At 37.3% G+C, this 26,805-nt stretch overlaps 2 protein-coding genes across 16 annotated transcripts in view; one reads left to right on the top strand and one right to left on the bottom strand.

Annotated features, from left to right (window-relative positions):
- Positions 1 to 24,831, top strand: part of FIP1L1 (factor interacting with PAPOLA and CPSF1) — a 45,100-nt gene extending 20,269 nt beyond the window's left edge. For 3 of the 9 annotated variants that reach the window (XM_049831731.1, XM_049831675.1, XM_049831655.1), the window contains 9 exons: positions 3,376 to 3,469; positions 4,551 to 4,704; positions 12,089 to 12,115; positions 12,691 to 12,745; positions 14,513 to 14,568; positions 18,671 to 18,766; positions 19,766 to 19,985; positions 23,658 to 23,795; positions 24,509 to 24,831. In XM_049831731.1, coding sequence (XP_049687688.1) covers positions 3,376 to 3,469; positions 4,551 to 4,704; positions 12,089 to 12,115; positions 12,691 to 12,745; positions 14,513 to 14,568; positions 18,671 to 18,766; positions 19,766 to 19,985; positions 23,658 to 23,795; positions 24,509 to 24,656 — 988 coding nt within the window. In that variant the 3' untranslated portion in view covers positions 24,657 to 24,831. The remainder of the gene's footprint in view (positions 1 to 3,375; positions 3,470 to 4,550; positions 4,705 to 12,088; positions 12,116 to 12,690; positions 12,746 to 14,512; positions 14,569 to 18,670; positions 18,767 to 19,765; positions 19,986 to 23,657; positions 23,796 to 24,508) is intronic. The other 6 variants (XM_049831703.1, XM_049831684.1, XM_049831722.1 and 3 more) reach the window with 4 other exon arrangements.
- A 1,368-nt stretch (positions 24,832 to 26,199) lies between these two features.
- LNX1 (ligand of numb-protein X 1) overlaps positions 26,200 to 26,805 on the bottom strand; it is a 130,804-nt gene continuing 130,198 nt past the window's right edge. For all 7 annotated transcript variants that reach the window (XM_049831579.1, XM_049831601.1, XM_049831608.1 and 4 more), the window contains one exon: positions 26,200 to 26,422. In XM_049831579.1, the coding sequence (XP_049687536.1) occupies positions 26,287 to 26,422 (136 nt within the window). In that variant the 3' untranslated portion in view covers positions 26,200 to 26,286. The remainder of the gene's footprint in view (positions 26,423 to 26,805) is intronic.

Raw genomic sequence — 26,805 nt, 5'->3', positions numbered from 1 at the left:
GGGACATCCTATCTAGTATAGGAACTGGGAGTGGGGGCAGGGAATCGCCGCTTGGGGACTGGCTGGGTGTCGGTCGGCAGGTGGTGAGCAATTGCACTGGGCATCATTTGTACATTCCAATCCTTTTATTATTGCTGTTGTCATTTTATTATTGTTATTATTAGTTTCTTCTTTTCTACCCACGGGTTTTGCTTCTTTTCCCGATTTTCTCCCCCATTCCACTTGGGGGGGGTGGTGGTGAGTGAGCAGCTGCATGGTGCTTAGTTGCTGGCTGGAGTTAAACCATGACACTGACTTAGTTACCGAAAGCAAAATAATAATCCAAACTGCAGCAGTGCTTGAATACCATGCAAGACCACTGGGGAGGTTTAGGAAAGCAGGTGTTGATTATGTCAGGATTTAGACTGAAACAATCTGACTTTTAGGATGGCATCAGAGAAGATCAGAGAATTTCTTAAACTTAGTTATCCTTGGAGAGGCTGCTGTATAATATATGCTGTTCTAGTTCGCAGTTTTGTTCTCAGATTCTTGTACCACTGGACTTTTTTTTCCTCCAAACCGTTGTGCTTAATGAGCTTGCTTTAAAATCCCAGAGGAAGCTCTAAACCCAGATATTGAAAAACTCAGACGACAGGCATTTGAATGATCCTCAGTATGCGGTCTGACCAGGAACTTTAGATTATCTCTGGGAGATCTAATGGATCCTTCATGCTCTAGTGTCTGCTCTGTCTTTTTCAGCTGCAGCGGAATCTATGTATTTGAGCAATTGGGGTCAGAGCTATCAGTCCAGCAGAACTTGGAGCCTGTAATCCCACCTTCCAGCTGTTCTCCCTGCTATTTGTATCAATGTTGTTAGTAGTCCATTAGATACAAAAAATAAAAGAACTTGTCTTCTAAAACTAGAAGTAGTTTGTCTTTTCTTTCTATGGATTTCTCTTCTGAAATTTCCTGAAAGTTTTTTTCCAGTCTTTCTTTTACTTAGTTAGATATCATGCTATTGGTAAATATTGTCAGTTTTCTCTACTATGGTTTCCCTCATAGGTGTGACACAGATGTACCTTTGTTTCTCTCATCCACTAGCAATGTAATTTTGTACCTCATTTTCTAATGGAGTTGACCTAAGTGAATCCTGCTTTTTAACCTCTCTTAGAAATTAACTGTGGGCTGCAAAGCAGGTAGGTTTTGTTCTGTTCTGCATAAGAATAATAGAGTTATAAATTCTCCATAAAGCTAGGTTTCTGGGTTTTGTTTGTTTGGGGGCTGCAAATGGGAAAGTTCACTATACTTTAGATTCTTCCTCTCTTCAAAATAGTGGTTCCCCAATGTCACAGATACCAGGTTTTAGTTTTAGTAGATGACATTCAGATCCTTGTCATATCATTTTCTGGTCTGCCGCCTGGAGTCCTTCTTTACTGTCAGTATACTTCCTTGTGGTTGATTTATTTGTATCCAATGGAATGCCATCATGTCTTTGCCCTCAATGTAGCATTTTTAATCTGCTTTCAAAAGTTAAAAAAAAAAGTTGCAGTTGACAGCTGTGTGGCCACAATATCACATGGTTTTTACATCTCTTAACAGACTATGTGAATATGTACATGGGATTTAAGAATTTTATAGTAGGAACAACTTAAATTTAACAGGCATAAGCTTAATAGATTGATTGGTTTGGAAACTGAAGTAAGATATATTTGCATTTAAAATTCACATATTTACTCCAGTGTGGACTGGAATAACTTGTTCATAGTGAACTGAAATCACTGAAAACTTAAATCCTAGATTGCGTTTTTCTAAATAAGGTGCACTTCTTCAATTTAATCATTAATAACCATACCCATTAAGAAAGAGATCTTGGGATTATTGTTGCTGCTTCCCAAAATGCTAGTTCAGTTTCCAGTGTTAGCTAAAATAAGAAAATGGAAAGGTAGTCATCATTAGCAGTGGGGAACAAATGGGGAAAAGTCACTACGGTAGTACATAAAGCCATGGTGCACTGAGAGCTGAATATTATCTGTGATTCTGTTTACGTCAGACAAGAAAAGGTATAGTAGAGTTAGGAAGGGTCTACAAAAGGTGAAATAAATAGTGAAAGTTATAGTCACTTCTGTATGAGGAGAGATGTGCACTAGTTCAGCTTGGGAAAGAGAAAACTGAGATATACAGACGTCCCACAAATACTACATTGGCAGAGAACAGGGAAATTTTTACTTTTTTTTACTTTTTTTTTTTTTAAACACAAGGACTGTAGGGCACCAAATACAGTTCTTGGTCAAAAAAAATAGCTGAAACAGATCTCATCACTGGAGGTTAAAAGTGTGTTCAAAAGAGATTGTGCAAATGCAAGTTAATCAGGGGCTATTAAACACAGTTACATGGGAAGCCCTTAAATTTTTCGTTTGGCAGAAACTGGGAGGGAAGGAATGTGTCTATGCATGTCACTTTTCTTGTCATCTTTCTCTAAAAATCAATTACTAACTATTTCTAAGGTAGATATTCTTAACTTACATTGTGTTCTGTTGTTGCCTGATTGGCTTGTAAGGGAGACTGAGGTGGGTCTTGTGCTGCTCTGTTGTCAGTTTCTTTGAAGGAGGTTAACATAGTGCTTAGCTATGCAAATATTTTAGAGGTGTTTGAGAGACAGACATTTTGCATTTGGAAAACTGAAGAACTAAGTATGAATAGCTGGTCTAAGATTCCTTTGAGTTTCATGCAAGGTTTAATTTAAGAGTCCAGTGTCTACTAGTTTCATATACTTTTTGTTTGATATTAAGACTCTGTATTCCAAGATAAGAGAGATGGTGGCTGATTTTGTTCAGTATGTACTGCAATATTGATAGTATGCATGGTAGGGTTGGCTTATGTTTATTTCTACCTCCTAACTTACTTTCATTTGTTCTTCTATGGAATCCTCCAGTATGGTTTCTTGCAGTTTAGAAATTATTTCTAATGATGAGTTTATAACTATTTTACCTCAGATTTTTGTAGAAGTTCTGTTTAATAAATTTTTTTCTTACTGAGGTTTTTTGTGATCTCATTGTATTGTTCCTCTCTCCTCCTTCCCCCCCTTTTTTTTTTCTTTTATCAGTAACAAAAGTATGGTTTATAATCTTGCAGGGGATGGAAGGAGAATGTGGAGAGTCAGCCTTTGTCCTATAGGAGTCTTTATTGCTGCATTGTTTAGTTCTACACACTTGCGTAGTTCAGCAAATTTATCATATTGAATGTTCTTCAGAAACGGTCTTTTATGTTTTATACAGGAGAAGGAACTTTTAGCATTTAGAATGAGAGAAGTCCATAAAACTTTCTTCTCTCTCTTTTATTTTTCTTTTTTTTTAATTTTCTAATTCTGCTTGTTGATTCTGGTTTGTCCTGTTGCAGGCGATTATCTGGCACAATAGATGTGATTGGACAGACCATCACTATCAGCAGGGTGGAAGGACGACGGCGTGCTAATGAGAACAGCAACATACAGGTTTTATACTGCAGATTTGCACATTATTTTTGACTAAAAGACATTTTTGCTTTCCCCATAGCTTCTGATTAAAACATTTCAGTGTGTATGATTGAGTAATACAGAAGTAGCTTTAAGTTCAGGAAGAATGTTGTGGCAGTTAATTGAAGTGTATTAAGACGAAATATTTGATATATTTCAAAACATAAATGTTGTGGTACACTTCTTACTGAAAGGAAATAAGCAATATTGCAGACTTAGAATCCAGGAAACAGCATTGGCTCGGCTACATCTGTACGGGACAGTGTTTTGTTTACTAAGTGACAAACATAAATATTTAAACTGTCCATCTTTCCCCTATTCCTGCCAGACACTAATGCTGAAAGTGAAAGCCTCTTTGTATGCAGTTTGAGAAAGGCAGTCTTTTAAAAATATGTTGTTAAGGAATAAATAGTTTATAGTACTTTCTTTTTTTTTTTTAATTATATTGTATTATTTTACCGTAAAATGTAAGATAAGATAGTCATTCTGATTTTAGTCTGTGGGCTTGGATTATTTTAAGAAGACAACTAAGTGCTTTAAGATTGAATACACTTTTTCTCTCCTGACTTGCCTGTGGAGAAGAATCAAGGTTGCTTAGTGCCCTAGCTGCATTTCTATGCCAACTTAGGTTAAGGTTAAACAATGAAAATAACAATGGATTGTAGTGCTTATATTGAAAACACTGCCATGTGTTTTTCAGCTGATCTCACTGTGTTTAAGTAATTTAAAGTCTTAGGTTTTTTCATGCTTTTCATATTGATTTTTAAAATATTTTCCTTTATATAGAAATTTAAGATGGTGTTTTGGGCCATATTCAGATGGCTTATATTCCCTCTCAGATCTTATGTTTGTTGTTCCCTGTTGGCTGCTCGTAGACCCTCAGAGGTACTTCGCAAGTATGGGACACTGAACGTAGAGATGCAGATAGAACTTAAACCATCTGAATGTGGCTCTTTAGGTGCATAAGTAATACTTTCCTGTTGTAGTAACTGGAAAAAGAGGAAACCTAACTTCTACCCTTTTGACATAGCAATTGTAACTATAGTTTGATATTTTACAGGTTCTTTCAGAACGATCTAATCCTGAAGTAGACAATTTTACCAAGCCACCTCCATTTTTCCCTCCAGGAGCTCCACCTACCCACCTTCCACCACCACCTTTCCTCCCACCCCCTCCAACTGTCAGTACTGCTCCACCTCTGATTCCCCCACCAGGTAAATATCCTGCACTACAAAGGATGTGAAAAATGAGAGATGCAATCTCATCAAATGCTTGTAGATCATGAATTAAAGATGGCACATTTCATACACATTTGGCTATATGTGCAGAATTTCAAAATTTTGTGTTCTACTCTTTTCTTAAATATTTCTGTAAGGCAGAAACAAACTTTTGTCTTTAATTTCTCAGTAAGCATAATCCCAAGTAGTAAATAATTACCTAAAGACTAAATGTTGGATCCTATGTCCTTGAAAATGTTTGAAGTGAGAAGCTGTTTTCTGCAATTCAACTACAGCTAATGCTATTGAGAGGTACATGTTAACAAATCATTCTACAAACTTTTAGTTCAAAAGTATGGCATACCATGAATTTGTGTCAGAAGTTGGATTCTCTGATGTCTAAGGTCAAAGCAGCAACAGAAGATTTAATTCCCCTTTGCCCTCACAGTATGTATGAATTCCCAGAAGTCTGATAAGAATTGCATTTGTGCCTTATCCTTTCTTTCAGTCAGAGGTCTTATTAGCACCTGATGTTTTTATCCAGTGTCTGTGAATCTTACAGGAATCAAAGCTCTTTGAGAACTCTTCTCATTGTTAAATCTGGTTTGAAATATACTGGTATTTACTGAATATTTACTGAAACTTGGTATTTATGGAAATTTACTGGGGTAGGAGTCATGGGCATTTGCACAAATAGTGCAGTTACCTGAGCATTGTCATTTTAAGGAATTAAGTTCAAATGGACTTAGCAGGAAGCTAAGACTAATGGTCAGTGAGAAATGAAAATAGATGGAGGAACTTTGGGGAGTATTTGAGTAAGAAAGTGAAGGATTTATTTATAGAAGAGACTGATTTAAGGTGGAGCCCCTTTCCTTATTTTCTCCTTTTGTTCCTTGGATTCTTTTGCTTGACTTGTTCTGAAATCTTGCTGAGCAGTTTCTTTGCTATTCTGTTTGCATAGGGAATCTTTTAGAAGTTTCTCCGTTAATACATGTATAAGCAAGGAAGTAACATTAATATTTCTGTGCAAAAGCTTTGTGTGGGGTTTTGTAGGGTTTAAATCCTCATAGAAGAGGTGGTTTTCTTCAATTGCTGCTGATGATTATAAAACTATTAACTCCTGCTGCCTGGCAAGCTCTGGCTTTCATCCGAGATTGTCATACGCAAAATGATTGCAACCTAGAAAACAGAAGAGATTTAAAGATGAAATAGTTCTGTGCCCTTTTCCATGCTTTTGTGCATAAGTATAAAAAATACGGTGTCTGAAGAGAGAATATGCTACTGCTCTGGCAATTTTGTGATGTTTTCTTACTTCATGGGGGACAGAAAGGAGAGGAACATGATGCTAATGATAACACTGGTTTTAAGCTGGATTAAAACCTTTCTGATAAAATAATATAGGTAATGCATTGCAGGTTTTTAGAAAGTAATTATTTTAATTGTAAATGAGGTACAGAAAAGGTGATCTAAGTTGTGTTTTATTAAAAGAATGAGAGGAACCCCCACAGACACCCCAAATGCACTTTGTGCAGGGGTGCCATATAGGTGTACTGGACTGTTCTTATGAACCCCCTTACCTGTTGAGCTTTTAAAGGTGAAAGAAATCCACACGTGTTACAGATTTAGCAAGCAGGTTTGGCTTTAGTCTTGTGGTTTACAGACAGGTTTATGACATACACTTGTTCAGAAGGTCTCCTTCAACATCCTTCCGTGCTTCAAGTAGATTTGAAAATAACGATTAAGAGCTGTGGATTTGGTTTCTTCAGGCCTGTGTTTTAATTGTGCTGTTGCCAGCTCTTTATCTTCAAAGCTGTTCCTAAAATAGAATCTGCCATCCCTCCTAGGTTCAATGGAGGAGGAGGAAAAAAACTATTCTTACCCAATATTAAACCGGGACTACTTGCCAGAAAATTTAAGTATTCCAAATATAAAACATCCTCCAAAAGCCCCTTTGAAAAAGGATCTTGCTTTGAAGTTAGATCTCTTGTTCTGAATTCATTCACTCCTGCAATTCAAATCTTTTTTGAGGAACGAGTCCTGGAATGATTCAAAGGGCCAAATGCAGAAAATTTTCCTGTACTCCTAGGAGATAACTGGCTGTGGCAAAAAATGTGTTGTTTTTTGTTTGCTTGGTTTATTGCTATGTTGGAGTAATTTAAATCTAAAGAAGAAAGTGGATGCTTCTGTTTAACAGGCTTTAAAAGTTGTTTTACATGTTTCCGTTTAAGAGCATAGTTAAAATGTGACATGTATTTGTGATATTAAAGAAAAAATTCCTCTGAAGTATTGAGCTTCTGTTGCATAGCTTTGGGAAGTTTGACTGCCTAGACTTACACCAGGGCTTAGCAAGTAACTGTACATCTGCTCAGGCCCAGCATTCTAAGTGTGTACTTTTTATCTTGTGATAAATGAGAGAGAATTTGACTTAGTTTAGCTTGTGTCAAAGTTTTTACACCAAGTTGAGTTATGTTACATTGCTGCGGGCTATTACACAGTTCCGCTAATTGCAGTATGTTGTTAAGCTGTGGCAATGTTACCCCGTTTGATTCCTTATTCTGCAAGTGGAGCACATGTGGCATTGCTTTCCTTTAGTAAAACCTACTTGGTTTTCTGTAAATATTTACCAGCTTTGAGTTAGTAGGATGTTATACAATGTCCTGAAAGCAATTTTGAGCATATGAGGTAAAATGCTGCACTAATGCCATTTGGATTCCTTTTGACACATGAGTCTGAATATTTAGGTTTAGGCCAGGTGTATCTTTGTGGCAGTACACTGTGTTGTAGGGATGTGACATGATCTGTGCTGAGGCATCTTCTTGCACGGGTACTCGAGTTTAGTCCCTACATTGCAAGAAATGACTCGATATTTCGGAGTCTTTTTTTTTTTTTTCTCAGAAGTAATTGGCTGATGACACTTCAAGTATATTTTCATACATTGCATTAGAAGAAGGCAAAGGAGTGAAGAGTCAAGAAATTTTTAATTTGCCATTAACTGAGGTTTATGATTTCTTTGTTTCTTGTTTTCTGCCACATTTGTGTGTTAGTGAAGAAGATGAGGAAGAAAATTTTGGTTAGATCCTTTTAGTGATACTTGCTAACTTGGAATATATAAGATCCATTATGATACCATCAAGTAAATTAGCTTCTGTCTTAAAATTATATAATCATTAATCATTACTTTTTTAATGTTCTTAAAGGTTTTTGAGGAAAAAATGCCTGTGTGGCTTTTTTAGTATAATACCCCGCATTAATGAATTTATTCAAATTATTTAGATGTTTGTTCTCTGACTATTAGTCGTATTCAGTCTGTCTTAATTTTGATTGAATGGCTCTCAAGTGAAATTTTTCATTTGGCTTTAAATCTTGTGATGAGATTTTTATTTGTATTTCTGCACAAGATAAAATTCTGAGGAATATATTAATTGTTTAATCAGAATTTGTTCCTTTTTGTAAAGAGTATTAGCTGGTGGCTTTCCACGCAGTCCTGTGCATAGTGCTGAGCTGTGTTCACTGCTAACAATATACTGGGTTTTTTTAGTGGAGGAGTTGAAATTTTTTTAAGCATAAGGTAGAGCTAATAAATTAATCAGTTTGAGAGAACTTCTGATGCTTTTCTTGCTTATGTTCTTAACACTGCTGTTAAGAGGAATTTTTTATATATTTTTATATATATTTTTTCTATGTTGTAGGCTCATGAGGAATCTATTAAGATGGATAATTAACAAAAAAAAAAAAAAGACTTCAGCTGTGCAACAGTTTGAGTTCCTAGTATTCCTTTTCTTTCAGAAATTTTCATTAGGAGTGTTTGGTCTTCTAAATGTTACACTGTCAAACTTTTTATGGTGTGAATTGCAGTGTTCTTGACGACAGTGCACGTTGGAAAGCTTGTGTGCTGGTGAAGAGAAAATGGATCATGCAGTTTAGAAATTTGGCTTTGGGGGTTCACTGTCTCCTGTTTTATATTTTGGCTCTGAGATTAGATTTTAAGTCTTCAGGATTGGACAGCAACCTCAATTTTGTTTCACAATTTGTTTAATCCTATAGGATTGATGCTGGTAAGAATTCATGTTAGTGAAATCACCAGCAATTAGTGAACGCTGATATTGATGACTCTTCCTCAGGTTGCATATTCCTTCATTCTGTCGTTCTGCCAAGGCAATTTGGGAGCAGTTGGCATTTCTAGACACTGTAATATGTAGATGTAGTTAAATGTTGCTGCCATGCAATAGTCTTTTAGTTCTAACGTTGAACTAATGATATATACATAAAATCAGTCATGCAATGGCCATTACATCTAGGATATTCTCTGAATGATGAAGTCTGGAACTTGAATAAGAAGGGTCTTAATTTAAGTGGGTCTGGCTGCTGTTCTTTCTGGATGTTTATTCAGTTATGGCAAAACGGGTGAAAGCACTTGGCTAAGTTTTCTGTTCTCTCCCCCTCCCCCAAAGTCTTGCAGTGAGTTGTCAGATTGAAAGTACTTGTTTTTTAATGGAAGCGGAGTTGCTCATAGCTGAAGGAGCTTTATGCCTGGTAAAGTAGTCTATTTTCTGACAACACTGGTTTAGCCCAGTTTATTATTTTCATGTAACAGTGTTTTGTGTGTTCAATTGAGATGAAGCTAGTTCTTTGCAAAGTATGAAAAGATGATGTCCTTTAAAGTATATTAATTATTTTTACCTTTTAATCATTCCTTTCCTAATCAAGTAAGATAGGTTTATATGTTGAGGCAGTATATTTTGTTAGGTCAGCTAACTTTTAGTTGGGAGCAATTTCTCAGCTTTTACTTAGATTTGTAACAGCTAAGCTAGGTTTGAACACCAGAAAAGTTAGAACAGCTTTTGAATGTGTTTGTATTAAAAGATGCTCCTTTCTCAGATATTTACAAGAAAATGGAGTACCGAACAATTTTTTTCCCTCCAAGTAGCAACTGTATGATTAATTGCAGTGTGGCATAGCATTGACTGAAAAGTCTGTAATGCTTACTGTTGCTAGAATATTTTGTCCATGTGGACCTACTATTTCCTATACTAAGCTATTAAAGGTCAGAGGCCAATTGCGTTTCCTTTCATCCAGTCATGGAATATAGAATCATAGAATGGTTTGGGTTGGAAGAGACCTTAAAGATCATCTTGTTCCAAACCCCCTGCCATGGGCAGGGACACCTTCCACTAGACCAGGTTGCTCAAAGCCCCAGCCAACCTGGCCTTGAACACTTCCAGGAATGGGGCATCCACAAATTCTCTGGGCAACCCATTCCAGTGCCTGACCACACTCACAGTGAAGAACTTCTTCCTTGCATCTAATCTAAATTTACCCTCTTCCAGTTTAAAGGCATTACCCTTTGTCCCATATCTACATGCCCTTGTGAAAAGTCCCTTTTCAGCTTTCTTGTAGGCCCCCTTTAGGTACTGAAAGGCTGCAATAAGGTCTTCCCAGAGCCTTCTCTTCTCCAAGGTGAGCAACCCCAACTCTCTCAGTCTGTCTTCATGGTAGAGGTGCTCCAAGCCCTCTGATCATATTTGTGGCCCTTCTCTGGACTCACTCAACAGGTCCATGTCCTTCTTATGTTGGGGACCCCAGAGCTGAATGCAGTACTCCAGGTGGGCTCTCATGAGAGAGGAGCAGAGAGGGAGAATCACCTCCCTCAACCTGCTGGTCACACTTCTTTTGATACAGCCCAGGGTATGGCTGCAAATGCACATTGCCAGATCATGTTGAGCTTCTTGTCAATCAACACCCCCAAGTCTGCTCAGGGCTGCTCTAAACCCACTCATTGCCCAACCTGTATTTGTGCTTGGGATTGCCCTGACCCTTGTGCAGGACTTTGCACTTGGCCTTGTTGAGCTTCATGAGGTTCACATGGGCCCACCTATGAAGCCTGTCAAGGTCCCTCTGGATGGCATCCCTTCCCTCCAGTGCGTCGACTGCACCACACAGCTTGGTATCATTGGGGAGCTTGCTGAGGTTGCACTCAATGTCCATGTTGCCGATAAAGATGTTAAATAGTGCCAGTCCCAATACCAACCCCTGAGGAATGCCACTTGTCACTGTTCTCCAGTTGGATATCGAGCTGTTGACCACAGTTCTGAGTGTGACCATCCAGCCAATTCCTTATCCACTGAATGGTCCATCTGTCAAATCCATGTCTCTCAAATTTAGAGGCCAGGCTGTCATTCAGGGCAGTGTCACATGCTCTGCACAAGTCCAGGTGGATGACATCAGTTGATCTTCCCTTATCCACCAATGCTGTAATCCCATTGTAGAAGGCCACCAAATTTGTCGGGCATGATTTGCCCTTAGTGAAGCCATGTTGGCTGTCATCACTTGCCTCCTTATTTTCCACATGTCTTAGCATAGTTTCCAGGAGGATCTGCTCCATGATCTTTTCTGGACACAAAGGTAAGACTAACTGGCCTGCAGTTCCCCAGGTCTTCTTTCTTTCTCTCTTTAAAAATGGGGGTTATGTTTCCCCTTTTCCAGTCAATGGGATCTTCCCCGGACTGCCGTGACTTCTCAAATATGATGGAAAGTGGCTTAGCCACTTCATCCACCAGTTTGCTGAGGACCTGCGGATGCATCTCATCAGGTCCCATGGACTTGAGTACCTTCAGCTACCTTAGATGGTCTTGAACCTGATCTTCTCCTACAGTGGGTGATTCTTCATTCTCCCAGTCCCTTTGCCTTCTGCGACTCGGGTGATGTGGCTGGAGCACTTGCCAGTGAAGACTGAAGCAAAAAAGTCGTTTAGTACCTCAGCCTTCTCCATATGCTGAGTAACCAGGTCTCCCATTTCCTCCGGAGAGGGCCCACATTTTCCCTAGGTTTCCTTTTATCACCAACATACCTGTAGAAGTTTGGTTTTTTTATTTGCCTTTGACATCCCCAGCCAGATTTAATTCTATCAGGACTTCAGCTTTCCTAACTTGATCCCTGGCTGCTCAGACAATTTCTCTGTATTCCTCCCAGGCTACCTGTCCTTGCTATTTATATATATATATATATATATATATATATATATATATATAATTTAAATAAAAGCAAATACATGCTCTGGGATGTTACTTTCCTTCTGGATAATAAACATTTTAGGGCTAGGGATTTAATTCTAATCTTGAGACCCAGAGTTATTCATCATTATTTTTGTCTCTGATTAAATAAGTTCCTGAAGAATAGGAGTTTAAATAAAAAGCCACATTTCACAAGGTTTGCATAAAATCTTAACAGTTGGTATTAATGTGAGGTCTTGATCTGCAGACACAGAAAATAAGTTATTATTCTTCTTGATCATGTATGTGGTGATAGCTCAATCTGATTTTAGATTGACAGATAATAAACATAAACTGTTACTATAATGATACATTATTTTTTTTCTTTTCAGGTATACCAATAACAGTGCCACCACCAGGTAAACTTGCTTAGAATTTTTTTTCACATTTGGTTAAGAAGTGAAAACTTAACTGATGTGCAACTTATTAACTTGCTTTTAGTTATATAGATAAAAGTTCATAAATACAAAACTGTATGTGTAGATGTAGGCTCAGTTATTTTGATGTCACGCAGGTTACTGAGTAGTGGACCTAATCAAACAGTTTCTTAGATGTGTGCTTCCTTTTTTCTTTCCATTCCTTTTTTTCAGCTATGCAGAAAATAGTTGTGATTGTTGTTTAATAAGTATTGTTACATACTCAGGAATTTTCCTGTGCTTCTAAATGATTGTATTTTGAAGAATGATAAGGTATTTGGGTTGAAGCATTGATAATAGTATATGTTTAATACTCTACTTTTGTTAAGCTGGAAAGTAGTTCTCAGTCTTACAAAATTAAGCTCATTTACACGGTGAGAAACAATTTTTGCGTTATACTCTCTGGAATTTGTTTGCCATTTTATGCTTAGCCTAGTTCTTTTATGTGTTTATGGTTTTGTTTTTGTTTTGTTTTTTTTTTTTATTCCCACCCCCCACCCCCTAATTTATTATTACAGGCTTTCCACCACCACCTGGCGGTCCTCCACCTTCCCTCATACCCACAATAGAAAGGTGATTATCTGTTTGAAGTCTTACAAAGCAATATATCAGTATTCTGTAACTGAAATAATTAGTAAGGACTCTTACTCTACGCAGCGTTTTGTGGATTTTATCTGGGAGTGGGGAGATAGTTTCAGATTTTTTACAGTATTTTTACAGAAGTGTTACTAGTCTCAGCTGTCTGACAATATTCTGAGTAGGTTACCTGACCACTTATTATTTTAGTTGAGTTACAACACTATATCAATGCCAAGAGTTACGAACAAAGTCAAGGTAATGATTGTTCAAGTATTCTTTAGTAGTCTGAAGGCTTATTTAAGTGAACCGTATACTTGTCAGCTACTGTATCCTTTTTCTATAAATGCAAATGAACAATTTGGCTACAGATTCAAGCCCTCATAAGCTATAGGAAAAGCCAGAGTTCCATAGAATCCAAATTTTTATTTCTACTGTGTGTGTTCTAAGTGTTCAGCTTTAATAGGCCTAAGTATTTTTTCAATACCTTTTTTTATATACATGTTTATGTGTAAATTTATTTTATTTATATTTTATATGTAAAAGGAAGAAAAAATAGTTGGCCAGCACAGTCCTTGAAAAGTATTTATATTTTGGTAGAGGCCAAAACCAGGTCATATACAAAGCTCACTTCAGAAGACGGTGCAAGCCTCTTACCAGTCCTTTAGATTTCACTGAAGGAAGATGCACACATCTGTTCCTTTGAAATTGAAAATTCTATTAACATATACGCTACAGGATGATGATGGTAAATCTGAGAAAATCCTCATCTGATTTAATTCAGGAAAAACGCTAACTAGTTGCATTTGATGTGTATGAAAGTAAATTTATTATTTCATACTGACATTTGCTGTGAGTGCTGCTTCCAATTGTTAAGCAGCAGTCATTGCGTTTACTTGTAGTGAATATTTATATAGTTTCTGAAATATGCTTTGCAAAAATCAAGTTTGTTGTGGAACCTAGGAGCTAAATCTCATACTTTTAAATGTTAAGGTGTTGCATTGGCCTGTCATTATCATTGGTTTTGTTTTGGTTTTAAGCTAACTCAAAACTTATTTCTTAATGTTAAAGTGCCTTCAAGAACAGAAGTAACACTTAGGTTAAATATTGCAAAGATAATTCATTCAAGTTACATAGGAAGTGCTAAAAGTCATGAAAGAATTACATATGTATGAATTATGCCTTGTGCACATATCATCCTTTTTAACCTTTCTGGTTTTTACCTACTTGAGTTGGCTACCACTGAAAGAAGTCAGTCTAGAAAATGTGTAGCTAATTTAATAGTTTATTTATAGAACTACACATTTGAAGTCCACCTGTTCTTAGATATGCTCACATACCTACTTTTTAACAGACAGAATGAGAATGGCTTCATTCATGAATGAACCACTTTCAAACAATTGGAGATTAAGTTCAGTATCTGTGCAGAAACGTCTTATGATACAAGAAATATTTGAAATAGAAGATTCATTGAAAATACAAAAGAACAGCTTTGATGATATGGATTTTTTCTGTTTTAAATTTTAAGAAGAGAGAATTCTGTTTTTACCTCCTGCAGTAAAACATGAAATATACGTGTTCATAGACAGCTTCCTTAATTAGTAATGCTCAAAATGGAGGACTTAAATCCATTTATAACAAACACTTTGTTTTAGTCTGTATGGTAGTAAGAATTCAGGGGAACAATATTAAAAGTATATGTTTATTGATGGAGGTAGCTTTGATGGTAAAACTGGATTGTTACATGTATTTTCTTTTCAACAGTGGACATTCTTCTGGCTATGATGGTCGTTCTGTTCGTGCATTTTCATATGGCAGTGGTGAGTAAGCTTGCTGGCTTTGAAAATTTTGACTAGCGCTATATCAAATTGTTTGATATACGTATCAGAATTTTAGCTAAGAGACTAAACAGGCCCTTTCAGTAATTCATTATGAAAGTTTGTTGCCTATCATTGTGAACAGATACATGCTTTTGCAAATTTAACAGTTGTTGGTAAATACTATTGTTTTGCATACTTATTTTTATGCCAAGACCAACCATTGAGAAATCCTGAGTGATGTACCTCACCTTTGAAAAACTGTTTGTCTAAGATATTATAATCTTCAGCTATCCTGTTGCAAAGTCAGTCTGGGGGATTTTTGGTTAATGTCATGGAAAAAATCTGAAGCTGAAAAACATCACTTTCTGTTTTTATACTAAGAGCGAACCAAAATAGAAGTTTCATTCTGTGCAATTAAAAGGACATCCACAAAACTTACAGTGAGTTTAGAACTGTTACCTAGCACAGCTCTGCTTCTTGAGTCAAAAGAGTGATAGAAATACTAAGATGTCAGCTTCTTCTGACCTAGTCCAAATTGGGAGGATAAACATAGAATCACAGAATGGTTTGGGTTGGAAGGGACTGTCAAAGATCATCTAGTCCAACCCCTCCCCACCGTGGGCAGGGACATCTTCAACTAGATTAGGTTGCTCAAAGTCCCGTCCAACCTTACCTTTAACAGTTCCAATGATGGGGCATCCACAACTTCTCTGGGCTACCTGTTCCAGTGTCCCACCCACCATGCTCTTCATAAAGAATTTCTTCCTATGTCCAGTCTAAACCTACCCTTTTTCAGTTTAAAACCATTGCCCCTTGTCCTGTCACTGCAGGCCCTGGTAAAAAGTTTCTCTCCATCTTAGAAGCTCCCTTTAAGCACTGAAAGGTGGCAATAAGGTCTCCCCAGAGCCTTCTCTTCTCCAGGCTCACCAAACCGAACAACCTAGTTGTTCCAGTTCTCTGATGATTGTGGCCCTCCTCTGGACCTGCTTCAACATGTCTTGTACTGGGGGCCTGAGAGCTGGATGCAGTACCCCAGGTGGCATCTCACAAGAGCACACAGAGGGAGAATCACCTCCCTCAACCTGCTGACCATGCTTCTTTTGATGCAGCCCAGTTTATGATTGGCTTTCTGGGCTGCAAATTCACATTGGTAGCTCATATTTAATTTTTTGTCCACCATTACCTCCCAAGTCTTTCTCTACAGGGCTCCTCTCAATCAATTCATCACCCAGTCTGTATTGATATTGACGATTGCCCCACCACAGGTGCAGGACCTTGTGTGTTGCCTCTGCCTTCAGTGCACCAGCCATCCAGACCCATGCCTAGTGCCTTTTCTTCCAGCTTTTTCTGTTTCCTTGCTCTGTGTTTTTTGGATCCTAGCTGCTGGGAGGAAAAATTATAGGGAAAGTTCTGTCCCATTCCAGTGATACATAATTCAACACAAACCAAATGTCCAGATAATGTATCTCCCAAATGTTCATAAGTCTTTAGAGAAGATATACAGTGACATTTTTGAATGGCTTGTAATGTCTTGAAGTTGGAGCAGTTTATGGAGTAACAAATGGTACTTTGTTGACATTGAAAGGATCCTCATCAGTTATCAAGGGTTTGCTTTCATGCATGGAAGCTTGTTATGTTTTCAAGAATTCTTGATGGGGGCAAACAGCTGCTTTACGCTAACTACTTTTTTACCAATAATTGAACCGTGTTTGCTCAAGTTTTGGAAGAAGGTAAAGCTGAGGCAGACAACTGAGATACCCAAGTGACTATTTTGCTGAACCTTCAGTATCCAAAGCCATGCAGAATATCATAAGGAAAGCAGTCTTACAGCGATTAGTATGTATATTGCATCTAATATGTAGTCTCCAATTTAGAATGTTTTTTACCTCGGAATCTCTTTTGTTAGAATTTGCTATTCTGTCAAGTATTGTCAGGGACACAGGAACGTTTCCAAGTTTTATGTTGACCTTCAGAGGTGATGGCATGCTTATGTTGTTGCAGTACCAGTATTTGAAAGATGACTGTCACTATGATCATGCCAACATTGAAGGTGAATTTACTCAGCAGGGTTAAAAAATTGTGTTTGCCTTTGTATGGTTATGGAGACCAAGGAGCATAGTCTGCTCCCGTCTTCTCAGTATAGCTGGCATCCCTATTGTGGCAAAAGCTTTCATATTTGCTGCACAAAGCAAATTGTCTGTCTCTAAACTGTGCCTGTCATACAGATTTTTGGATCTGTAGAGGCTCAGTGGCATTTTATCGCTGTTGTTCATCCTGGCTAGCACCTTACTCTCATAATCTCTGTCTCACAACATGATTGGTGGTCAGTGTTTTACCAGTGCTCACTGTGCATCATAACTTAGGTAAATTGAGGGCTTAGGGTACAGATGATCATTTTAATTAAGAATCGCAAAGTATAGTTGCTTTGGATGATAGCACTGAATCTCCAACCCGTTGTCTTCTTTGCCAGTCTGTATGTTTCATGACTTTGTCAAAACTGCAGGGGAAGATGAGCATATGGAATGCATTGCAAAAAATACCAATCTTGATTAAGGCTCTAGCCTTTCTTCTGCCTATTCAAATTGCTAATCTCATGCTTTGGTGTCTTTTCCATAGTGGTCAGGCATGTTTCCCACTGCAAGCCCATTAGGAAGGTTGCATAGTAAAATAATTTTCTTAACTTGTAGCTTCAAGAATACTTATTTTGTCTTTGTGTTCTTCCACTGCATCAGTGCAGTTTCTTCCATTTGCTGTTAAATCTTTACACAATTCAGTGCTACCTTTGCCATCAGATCTTTGAATTTCATTGAGCTGTCAATATATGGCACTGTTTGGTCTGCCAGTGAAGCGACTTGTATGCTTGTTCACTTTTTCCTCAAGCATTTCTCTGTTCTGTACTCTAAATGTTCTTTATATCTTATGAACTTGCAAGAAATTTAGTGTTACAGAAACAGTTTGAGAGTCAGTATTTTTTGAGGCACAAAGAAGGTGTATTAATAGTTTGCCTTAGACTGGGACACCATGCAGCTTTTAAATTTTTAAACCATCTCCAAAACAGGACTTAAGTCTTCAAAACCATTGATTGTTCAAAGCTCCCTCTCTTCCTGTTTTAGAAATAAAATGAGAGTTAAACTTCAGAAGTGTCCTTCTTTTTGTAGACGTTATTAGAATAATCCATGTAGAAATACTAAAAGTGACAAATTACTTCATTCTAAGTAGTAAACACAGAGCACCAATTCATATTAGAAAGTAAGCTTCTTGTGTGTTGTGAATAACTACTGGTGAAAATCTAGATACAAAAATGCGCAGAGTATCAAGTAACTGGTTTATCTCAGGTTATTGGGGTGGAAATGACAGACTTTTGTCTGATGAGAATTACTGCAGATGTGAGGGAGTAACCAAAATTTATTGTAAAAGTTTATACTATCATTAATAATTGTTTTGTAATATACATTTAAAGTTAAACTTAAGTTTACACTTTAGATCAGAATATTCTGGCAACCAGTGTCTCGTAGACCATACGTATATTGTTGACATAGTGGCAAGTCAAGGAAATTACCAGTCTTTAAAGTCCAGCTGTTTTTTTGCTATTTCTGGCAGCTTTCCTTAGAAGAATTTCAGGTTTTGGCAGTATAATGAACAACATACTATTGTATTAGGATATTTTTTTCTGTTAACTCCTCATTTTGTCTGTAGCCCTGAAGTGAAACAGTGTCAAGCATTTTGTTAGAGGCAAAACTTTGTATAAATGCTTTTTAAAAGAATTACAATGCTTTTCATTGCAAATGTATTTTAACAATGAAGTGTGTTTTCCTGCTCCACTGCCTGCTCAAAAGGTCTTTTGTATTCCTCCTTTGGACGCTTGGCAAACTGCTATCATAAGCTTCTGCCAAAGCTTTCTGGGGTAGGCATACCCCCGACGTTGTAGGCAAGGCAGTCTGAACATAGCTGTCAGGAGGAGCCACTGGTTTTATAACTCGGCAGTATTAAATACAGCATCAGTAACGCACTTTACATTGTTCAGTGGATATTTATGTTAATTATATATTAATGTCTCTTTGTGACACCATGAAGTCAAGTGAATATTGTTCTCATATTATAGATAATGAAGTGGAACTCAAAACAAACGATTTATTGAAGGCTATGTTATCATTGGCTAGCAAAGCAGATAAGCAGAAAGTGGGAAGTCCTCTGTACTGTAAGTCCACTAGAGAGTGCTGTTTCCAGTTAAATACTACAGCCCTTATTTTTCATTAACAGAATGCATTCATGGGGCTTCTGGAGAGGGAGGGCAGGACAGAACAATTGGGGTATTAAGAGTAGTAGTTATCTATTACATCGGAGTTGGCAGAAAGCAATGGAGAAGCATGTCCCTTCTCTCTTTCCGTTGCTGAGTACCTAAAAAAGTGGTGAGATGGTGTTGTGACTTCCTTCTTAACTTAAGCATATCATCTTTTAGATTAAGACAAAATGCTTAATTTTCTGAAACTGTTATATTTTAGTGGTAATAGTGGCTGTGCTGAGTATTCATTAGAAATGGTATCTTACAAAGCATAAGTAGGAGCGTTATTTCTTCTCCCCAGAATGAATTTGTGGAATTTATTTCTAAAGCTGCTGTTACATCTGTAATCAGAAAAGTATGGCAAAGCACAGTATAGAATGTAAATTAGTGAATGAGAACTTTGTAACTAAAGTATTTTAAATACAATGATTTTAAAGGACAAAACATAAAAATAGTAGCATCTAAATATAAAGATAGAAGCATCCTTTTTCTTTGTTTTTCTGAACTGTACTCTCAGAGCCACTGAGTTTTGAAGGTAGTTTTGTTTTCTGGTTGTTTTTGTTTTGTTGTTTCCCCCAAAACAAAGCCATTTGACCATGTAAAATCAGATTCTTCAGCAAATCTTTGCACAATTATTTTTTTTTTTCCCCAAAAGGATTTAGGCAGTCTTTGTGGTGTATATCCTGGTTCTGTACATCTTCATAACGAGTATTTAAATGAGTGCCAGAGGCCTTTATTAGCATCATGGAAAAAATGCAGAGTTTGCTCAGAATTAACATCTGTGTGAAAGGGGAAGATTGAAAAATGTCATTGGAGGAGGCTGACAAATGTCTCTGTTTTCATGCATGAGTAGTATTACAGTTTTCATATGGTATGTGATTTTGTTCTTTCTAATACCCACGTCTTTTTCTTTAGTCACCTTTCCGCACTTTGCAGGTCCTGCTCCTTCGTGGTCTAGTCTTATGGACACCAGCAAACAGTGGGATTACTATGCACGAAGAGAGAAGGATAGGGAACGTGAGAGAGAGCGATCCCGAGATCGGGATCGGGACCGGGACCGAGACAGAGATCGAGAACGTACCAGAGACAGGGAGAGGGACCGAGATCACAGTCCAACTCCAAGTGTATTCAACAGGTTAGCGAAATGTCTTAAGCATGCTGTAACTCTGCTCAAAACCCTGTGTCTGTGTTGTTAAACAGTGTACTTCAACATCAAAATCTAGTGTTCAGGTCTGTATTCCAAAAAGCTAGAGGGTGTGGCTTCCTCCCCTTCCCCCTTTTCTCTTGGAAACTAGAATTAAATTTCTAAATGTAAAACAGAACTGTAAAAACAACAGTATACATCCAAACTTGTCATAGTGCTTTACAGGTTAAAGGTGTGATTTAAGCCCTGTGTAGGAGTGAGATATCCAGCTCTCTTTGACATCAGTAGTTCTAGAAAAATCTATAGAAGTACTAAGTGAATCTTAGTTGGCAATTCAGTGGTAAGAGCAATGTGGTACAACATTTGACCTTAATGAATGGTGTTATTAGCTGCTAAAATGGTTAGTTTGGTCATTAGCACTGGCTGGATAATAATCTGTCCTATCTTTTTTAAAACTATTATTTCAAGGTCAAGAACTTTTGTTCATTTTCAGGCAGATGACAAAAATAATGGCAGATAACTTTATTTAGCTTTCAACTCTCTAATTACTTTTAAAAAAAAAAAACAACAGAAAAAAGCTGCAACTGTTGTGTGGTTCATGTTCACAAGTACAAAGCATTCAATGTTGAGCTCACTATGACTCCATAGAGCAGAGGTCTATTGGCTTGCCAGACTTATCTAAACTTACTTTGCTCATTACTTGCTAAATATTTTGGTGTAAACGTCCTAATGCTTTTCTCAGTGTTTTTTGTTAAGTTTCAAGTTTTGCTGGATATATACATTAGCTATTAGGTGGATGGTTTTTACCAGTGGTGTTACTCTGTGGGGAATGAGAGCACCCGGAGTCAACATTACTTCAGTTGAGAGATGATATTTTTTACATGATGATTCTTAGCTGAAGACCCAAACTGGGTGCAAGATAGGGGATTTTCCGTGTATGCTGATGTGATGATGTTGTCTCCCATGTGCATGTGCTATGATTCCAGGGTCGGTTTCTGAGAAATCAAGACCAATCTAAACATCTGTTTCTCAGACAGCTTGATTGAAGGCCAGAAAGAAGCCTGGTCATTCAAGGGTGCTTGAAATGAACCTTAATAGCTTCCAGGCCTCAAGAAATGTCTGTGCTGCTGCCAGAGTTATCTGTAAAGGAGGGGGAAGAGCAGGCCTCAACTTTTTTATGTGACTAAATTATCCACCATCTGTAGCAAAGCTGTTGCCACATGGCTGTGTAAGAAAACGGGAGGCCTTTAACTAGTATAAGTTGGTTTGGGAGTCACAGAGAAGGTGAGAGAGGCTTAAGACAGAACATGCAGACATAGTGTTTTTTAAGAAGGTTTATTTTCAATTCTGTGCATTTAAGAAAATAAAATGAAATGAGTTATGAGGAAGAGAATGAGAACTATTTTAGAGAATGCAGATGCATTACTTTTATTTAAATTCCCTTTGTTTAAACTTTGTTCAAGCGACACTGTGGTAGGATTTGGAGTAAGTGTCATCTTTAGCTTTTTACTGTTCAGAAATTACTGCTTTCAACATTTTTAGCAGTTCTTTTCCAGATAAATAGGCTGTATTTGTGCTATAGTATTGCTCAAAATTGTAAGAAAATTGGAATTATTTTTATTCTATCAGTATAACCAAAATGTGGTTTTAAAAAGGAGCCTTCAGCTGTCTTTATATTCTCTTCTACCTTTACCCTGCTATCCTCAGATGAAATTGTGCATTTTTACAATATGTGTCACTCTGCCCCCTTGAGAAGATGCAGTTCTTTTTGGACTGTTGTCTGTTCTGCAAATACTATGTTTTCTTTTTTTGTTTTGATCATTTCAAGTCAATTAGTTACCACTAAAAATGTAAACTTTGGAATTTGATTGATATCTTACCATTTTGTGGTTCTTCCTCAGCAATTTGAAAAACAAACCCAAAACCCAACAACTGTATTTTTAAGTCCTGGAACCCAATAATCCCGTGCAGCAGAGCAGATGAGAGTCTGTCTGGCTAGAAGCAGCTTTACAGAAAAGGACTTGGTGTCCTGGTGGATAACAAATTGAATGGGCCTTGGCACTTCATGTGCAATAAAGGTCAAAACGCATTGAGCTACATTAGAGTGTAGCCCGCAGGTGGAGAATGTCGTTATTCCCCTCTTATTTGGCACTTAATACAATGTGCAAAGTACTGTGCCCAGTTTTGGGACCCTCAATATGAAAAAGAAGACATTGGCAGACTGGAGAGTCCGGTGGAGGTCTGATGAGGTGGTTAGCAGGGCTAAGGGGATGGAGTTATTTAGCTTGAAAGGAGTAGGATGAGGAGGATTCTTTAAAGGCTATTTTCAGCTACCTAATGGATGGTTATAGAGGTGATAGAGCCAGGCTCTTTTTCAAACTGCACCGAGAAAGGACAGGAGGCAATAGTTAAAAGTCACAGCAAGGGAAATTCTAGTTAGATACGGAGGGAGGGGAGGGAATAATCACAAAAAGAGTGATCAAGTGCTAAGACAGGTTACAGAGGGAGGTCGTGGAATCTCCAGCCTTGGAGATACTCAAAACTTGACTAAACAAGGTCCTGAGCAACCTGAACAGACTTCTGAGTTAGCCCTGTATTGAGAAGGGGTTAGCCCAAGTGACATCCACAAAGCCCCTTCCAGCCTAAATCCTTCTGGTTTAATTACTGCCTCAGAAAGCCTGGTCACATTGTGCCTTTCTTTAGGACTTGGTAGGAATCTTTCAAACTATGGTTATGAAGACTTCATGTGATATATAAGTAGTTACAGTAAGTTCATTTGTATTGGAAGTTTTGTTGTTAAATGATACTGGATACTGTATCTGGGTAGGATTTTCTTGGTAGAGAAATGATAAAATGAGCATGCCTTTTTAAGCTAATGCTAATGTAGTATGAGTGGTGTTGGCTAACTATAGATTCTGCTCTCATCTTTTTTTAAAATTTTACTAAACTCTTAGAACTGCCCTTTTCATCAAATGAAAATATGAAAATACGTTCCTAGGTGAAGCCTTTAAATTCTTATATAGCCTGTAATATTTAGGGAGTTTTTCCAGCATTGTGGCAGGGCAGCACCCGTGGTAATCCAGGAGAGGAGTGGAAGTAGAGACAGTGTTGGTACTGGAGAGAAATTAATTTTAAAAGCAACCCAAATCACTGAGTATATTTTACTGTCAATCTCTTTGCACCTAGCTTTTTCTTTCTTGAAGCTGATGTAAGGAAATAGATCAACTGTACCAAAATTTAATTTAATTTACCCAAATGGTATAATAGTCCAAAAGTGTTCTGATAAGTGTTGAGCATTACACACACTGATCTGAAAACTTTACTAAAGTTTATGTAGGATTGTACTTCATTTGCAGCTAGATACAGGTTTAAGCTAACTGCTTGATAACTCCTGTATAAACTTAATGTGACACTGTTGTATTCTTTTTTCCTTCCATTTTTACTGAACAATCCCCTTTCAAAATTGTATTAACCACAGAAGTCTAGTGTGTAAGGTGAAGAGCTTTAATGTCCTTCTGGCATACATTGTGGATATTGTTTAGAAACCCAGAAGCGACATTAAGATTTGTCTGTCATTTATCTTGAGAGTGTGTAAGAACTTCTTTTTCTAATATATACACTGGTTAATGTTACTGTCCTGAAAATACCTTCTTTTTTAATCAGTGATGAAGAACGATACAGATACAGAGACTATGCAGAAAGAGGCTATGACCGCCATAGAACAAGTAGAGAGAAAGAAGACCGACACAGAGACAGGAGACACAGAGAGAAAGAAGAGACTAGACACAAGTCATCTCGAAGGTTTGATTATTTTTTTTTTTTTAATAGGATATGAAAGACTTGACCACTTTAAAAAAATAAAGTAAACTTTTAAAAGAACCCCAAACAAACTGGAGTTTGGTGGAAAGACTGTAAACAGATGTACTACTTTGGAACAAGTCTGCCATATAAAATGTGGACAGACAAAAAGCAGTGTTGGCCCCGGCTAACTTCATATTGAATGATGTATGTGACAGTCTTAGCTAGTGAACAGAAATTATGAATTTGGGGAAAGAAGGGTAAAAATGGTGGGTCAGAAGGAGGTAGAGTGAAGCTGACATTCAGCAGCATTAACATAAGAACTCAACAGTGATTCTTAGTAAGTAAAATAACCCTCATGATCACTTGAGATAAAGGTTAAGTCCAGGGAAGGGGGTCAACAAGAATGTTAAACCGTTAAGGGATACCAGTAGGGACATGACATTATCAAAAGTATTGCTATTAGAATATGGGCTACAAATGTGAAAAATCATTCCAGTTTCCCAACAAAAAGTACAGGATGGGTGGATATATGTACCACTCCAAGAAAAATGCAGTTTGGTCCTGACTTCCAAATACTATATCAGTCAGAACAGGAGCAGGTGCCATTTTGCAAATATGAATGCAAGGGCTGGGTTTTTGGTACTTTGTAATTAAATGGGGCCTGAAGTGTCACGAAATTTGTTTGAGGTATTTTTTTCTCTTTCTTTTTTCAGTAACAGTAGACGTCGTCACGACAGTGAAGAAGGGGACAGCCACAGAAGGCACAAACACAAAAAATCCAAAAGAAGCAAAGAAGGAAAAGAAGCCAGCGGTGAACCTGCTCCTGAACAGGAGAACACTGAAGCTGCCCCTGTGGAATAGGCTTGTGTGATTTTTGCCTACTTGCATATATATTAGTGCCAGAAATAGATTACTATAAATCCTGTTATTTTTCTGGGTATTAAAATAATTTGCTCTTAATCTTGTTCTGTTAGTTTGAAATCAAAGATTACTTTGGTTTTTTTGAAAATAAGAGAATAAATTTTTCATGTTAAGATTCCTGGACTGACTTTGTCTTTTAAGAAACAATGGGAAAACATCTTGCAGCTAGAGGCTTATGCTCTTACAATATATAGGGCTTAAATTCTTTGTATTAAATTGTCTCCTTTTTACATAAGCCAGTGGGAAGGTCATTCTTTTACTGACTTTAGAAACAGTGTGCATTCACTTTATTATATATCAACATCTGGAACAGTGTGGGATTAGTATAGCTTTTGGAGTTCATATTTGAAAAGGTCATCCCTTACTACAGGGGCAGGCAGGAATTGCAAACTCTTCAAGAACCTTGTATGAAGGTGAAATGAAAAGAATTAGGGAAACTGGGAAAGGTGCTGATTGTTCTTAGTCTGATAGAATACTGAGTATGGTGATCATACACTTAGTAATTATGTCTGGTTTGTGTGGGTGCGTAAGGGTGAATTAAGCTGGATAATCATCCCTGCTGTTTTTCAGTGGCTTAAGAGAAAGTTCATTTTAGTCTTTGTTCTACGGGAACAGCTGTCCTTAACATGATGAAGATTAACAAACATATCCTCTTCCCATTGCTGGCTTGTGAGGAAAATATAAGACTTTGGAACATGGGTAATTTGCAGAGAAAGGCAAAGAACTATTTTAAGAAAAACATAAGACCATCATCACTTTCAGATTTACTCCATCCAGAACTGTATCAAGTGTGATTGGCATGGCAGTCCTGCAAAAATTGTACTGCCCTGTCAGGGTGCTATTTAGAAGACTTGCTTCATGGTATTAGCAGGGTGCAGTGTACTTCCTTAAAAACAATAATTCATATAAAAATCCTAGAATTTAATAGTATTAATCAAAACATACCAGGGAAACTCGGTAATTTGGTTTTGGATTAAAATAATGTCTGTACAAGTACACAGTTACAGTTATTTTTAATTATTTTAGAAATTTAATTCACAGTTTACAGACTAACAAACAGTACTTGAAAGTCTTGAAAATAACCAGCTTCATGCTGACCATGAAAAGGTACACATAATCAAAGTGCTATTAATGTGTTGGATAAAAACCTTCACCTGATTTTTGCAACTAGAAAAATTGCAAGAAGTTTTTCAATAAGTTATTCAAGGATTTCTTTTTGTAAATCAAAATAAAGTGAATGAGGAGGAGCTGCTGCTCCTTAAATTTCATTATCATTGCAATGCATTAAATATATATATATAAAAAAAAAAACCCGAAAACAAAAAAAACCTTAAGAACACAGGGAAGGAAAGACTTAAGTCTGTAGCTTAAATCACTCTGAAGTGATTTTCTGACAGGTGTCCCTGCTTTGTCTAAACTTGACTTTTCTTGACATGCAGGTTGAAATTTCACAAACCTTTTCTTTATAAACACATCCTTGGCCCCCCCAAAAAAAGCAAAGACCAATGGTCCTTTGTTGGTGTTTTTTTCTGTGTTAAATTACTTGTCATACTCTCCATGAAGCCTTGTTTTATAAAAAAGTGCCAGGCCAGGACACAATTGTGAGAGTAATTTTTCCTTTCAGTTCTTTGAGCATCCTTGCCAAGCAGGCATGCATCATTCCTGATGTGTTCCTGCCATTGACAGCAAGGAGGATGTCGCCGCATCTGAAAAACCAAAGGCAAATACGAGAGAACAATTGAACAAGGTGACTTCTTATTTAAATGTTTGCAAATGCTAAAGCATGTTCTTAAGCTGGGAGGAAGAGGTAGAAAGGAGTATTACTATTCGTTTTCTGGTTAACTACTGTTCACGAATAAGGGAATAAAGCAGGTGAAAATACTTCACTTGTTTTTAGACATATTTGAAAGAAAATAGGACATAGTTCTTTCAAATGGGACTGATCCGTGTTCTGAACAAACAGTTCTAAGACTTCTTAACTGATACAAGTTTGCTCCATAATTCTGCATTTACTCTCTTAAATTGTATTGGTGTTTGCAGGGAAGGTGGTTGATTGGTTGGGGGTTTTTTGATCTGGGGATGTGGGAAA

This window comes from Accipiter gentilis, chromosome 3, assembly GCF_929443795.1.
Source record: "Accipiter gentilis chromosome 3, bAccGen1.1, whole genome shotgun sequence".
Classification (NCBI taxonomy): Eukaryota; Metazoa; Chordata; class Aves; order Accipitriformes; family Accipitridae; genus Astur; species Astur gentilis.
The sequence above is the reverse complement of the archived record's forward strand: the minus strand, read 5'-3'. Positions and strand labels throughout refer to the sequence as shown.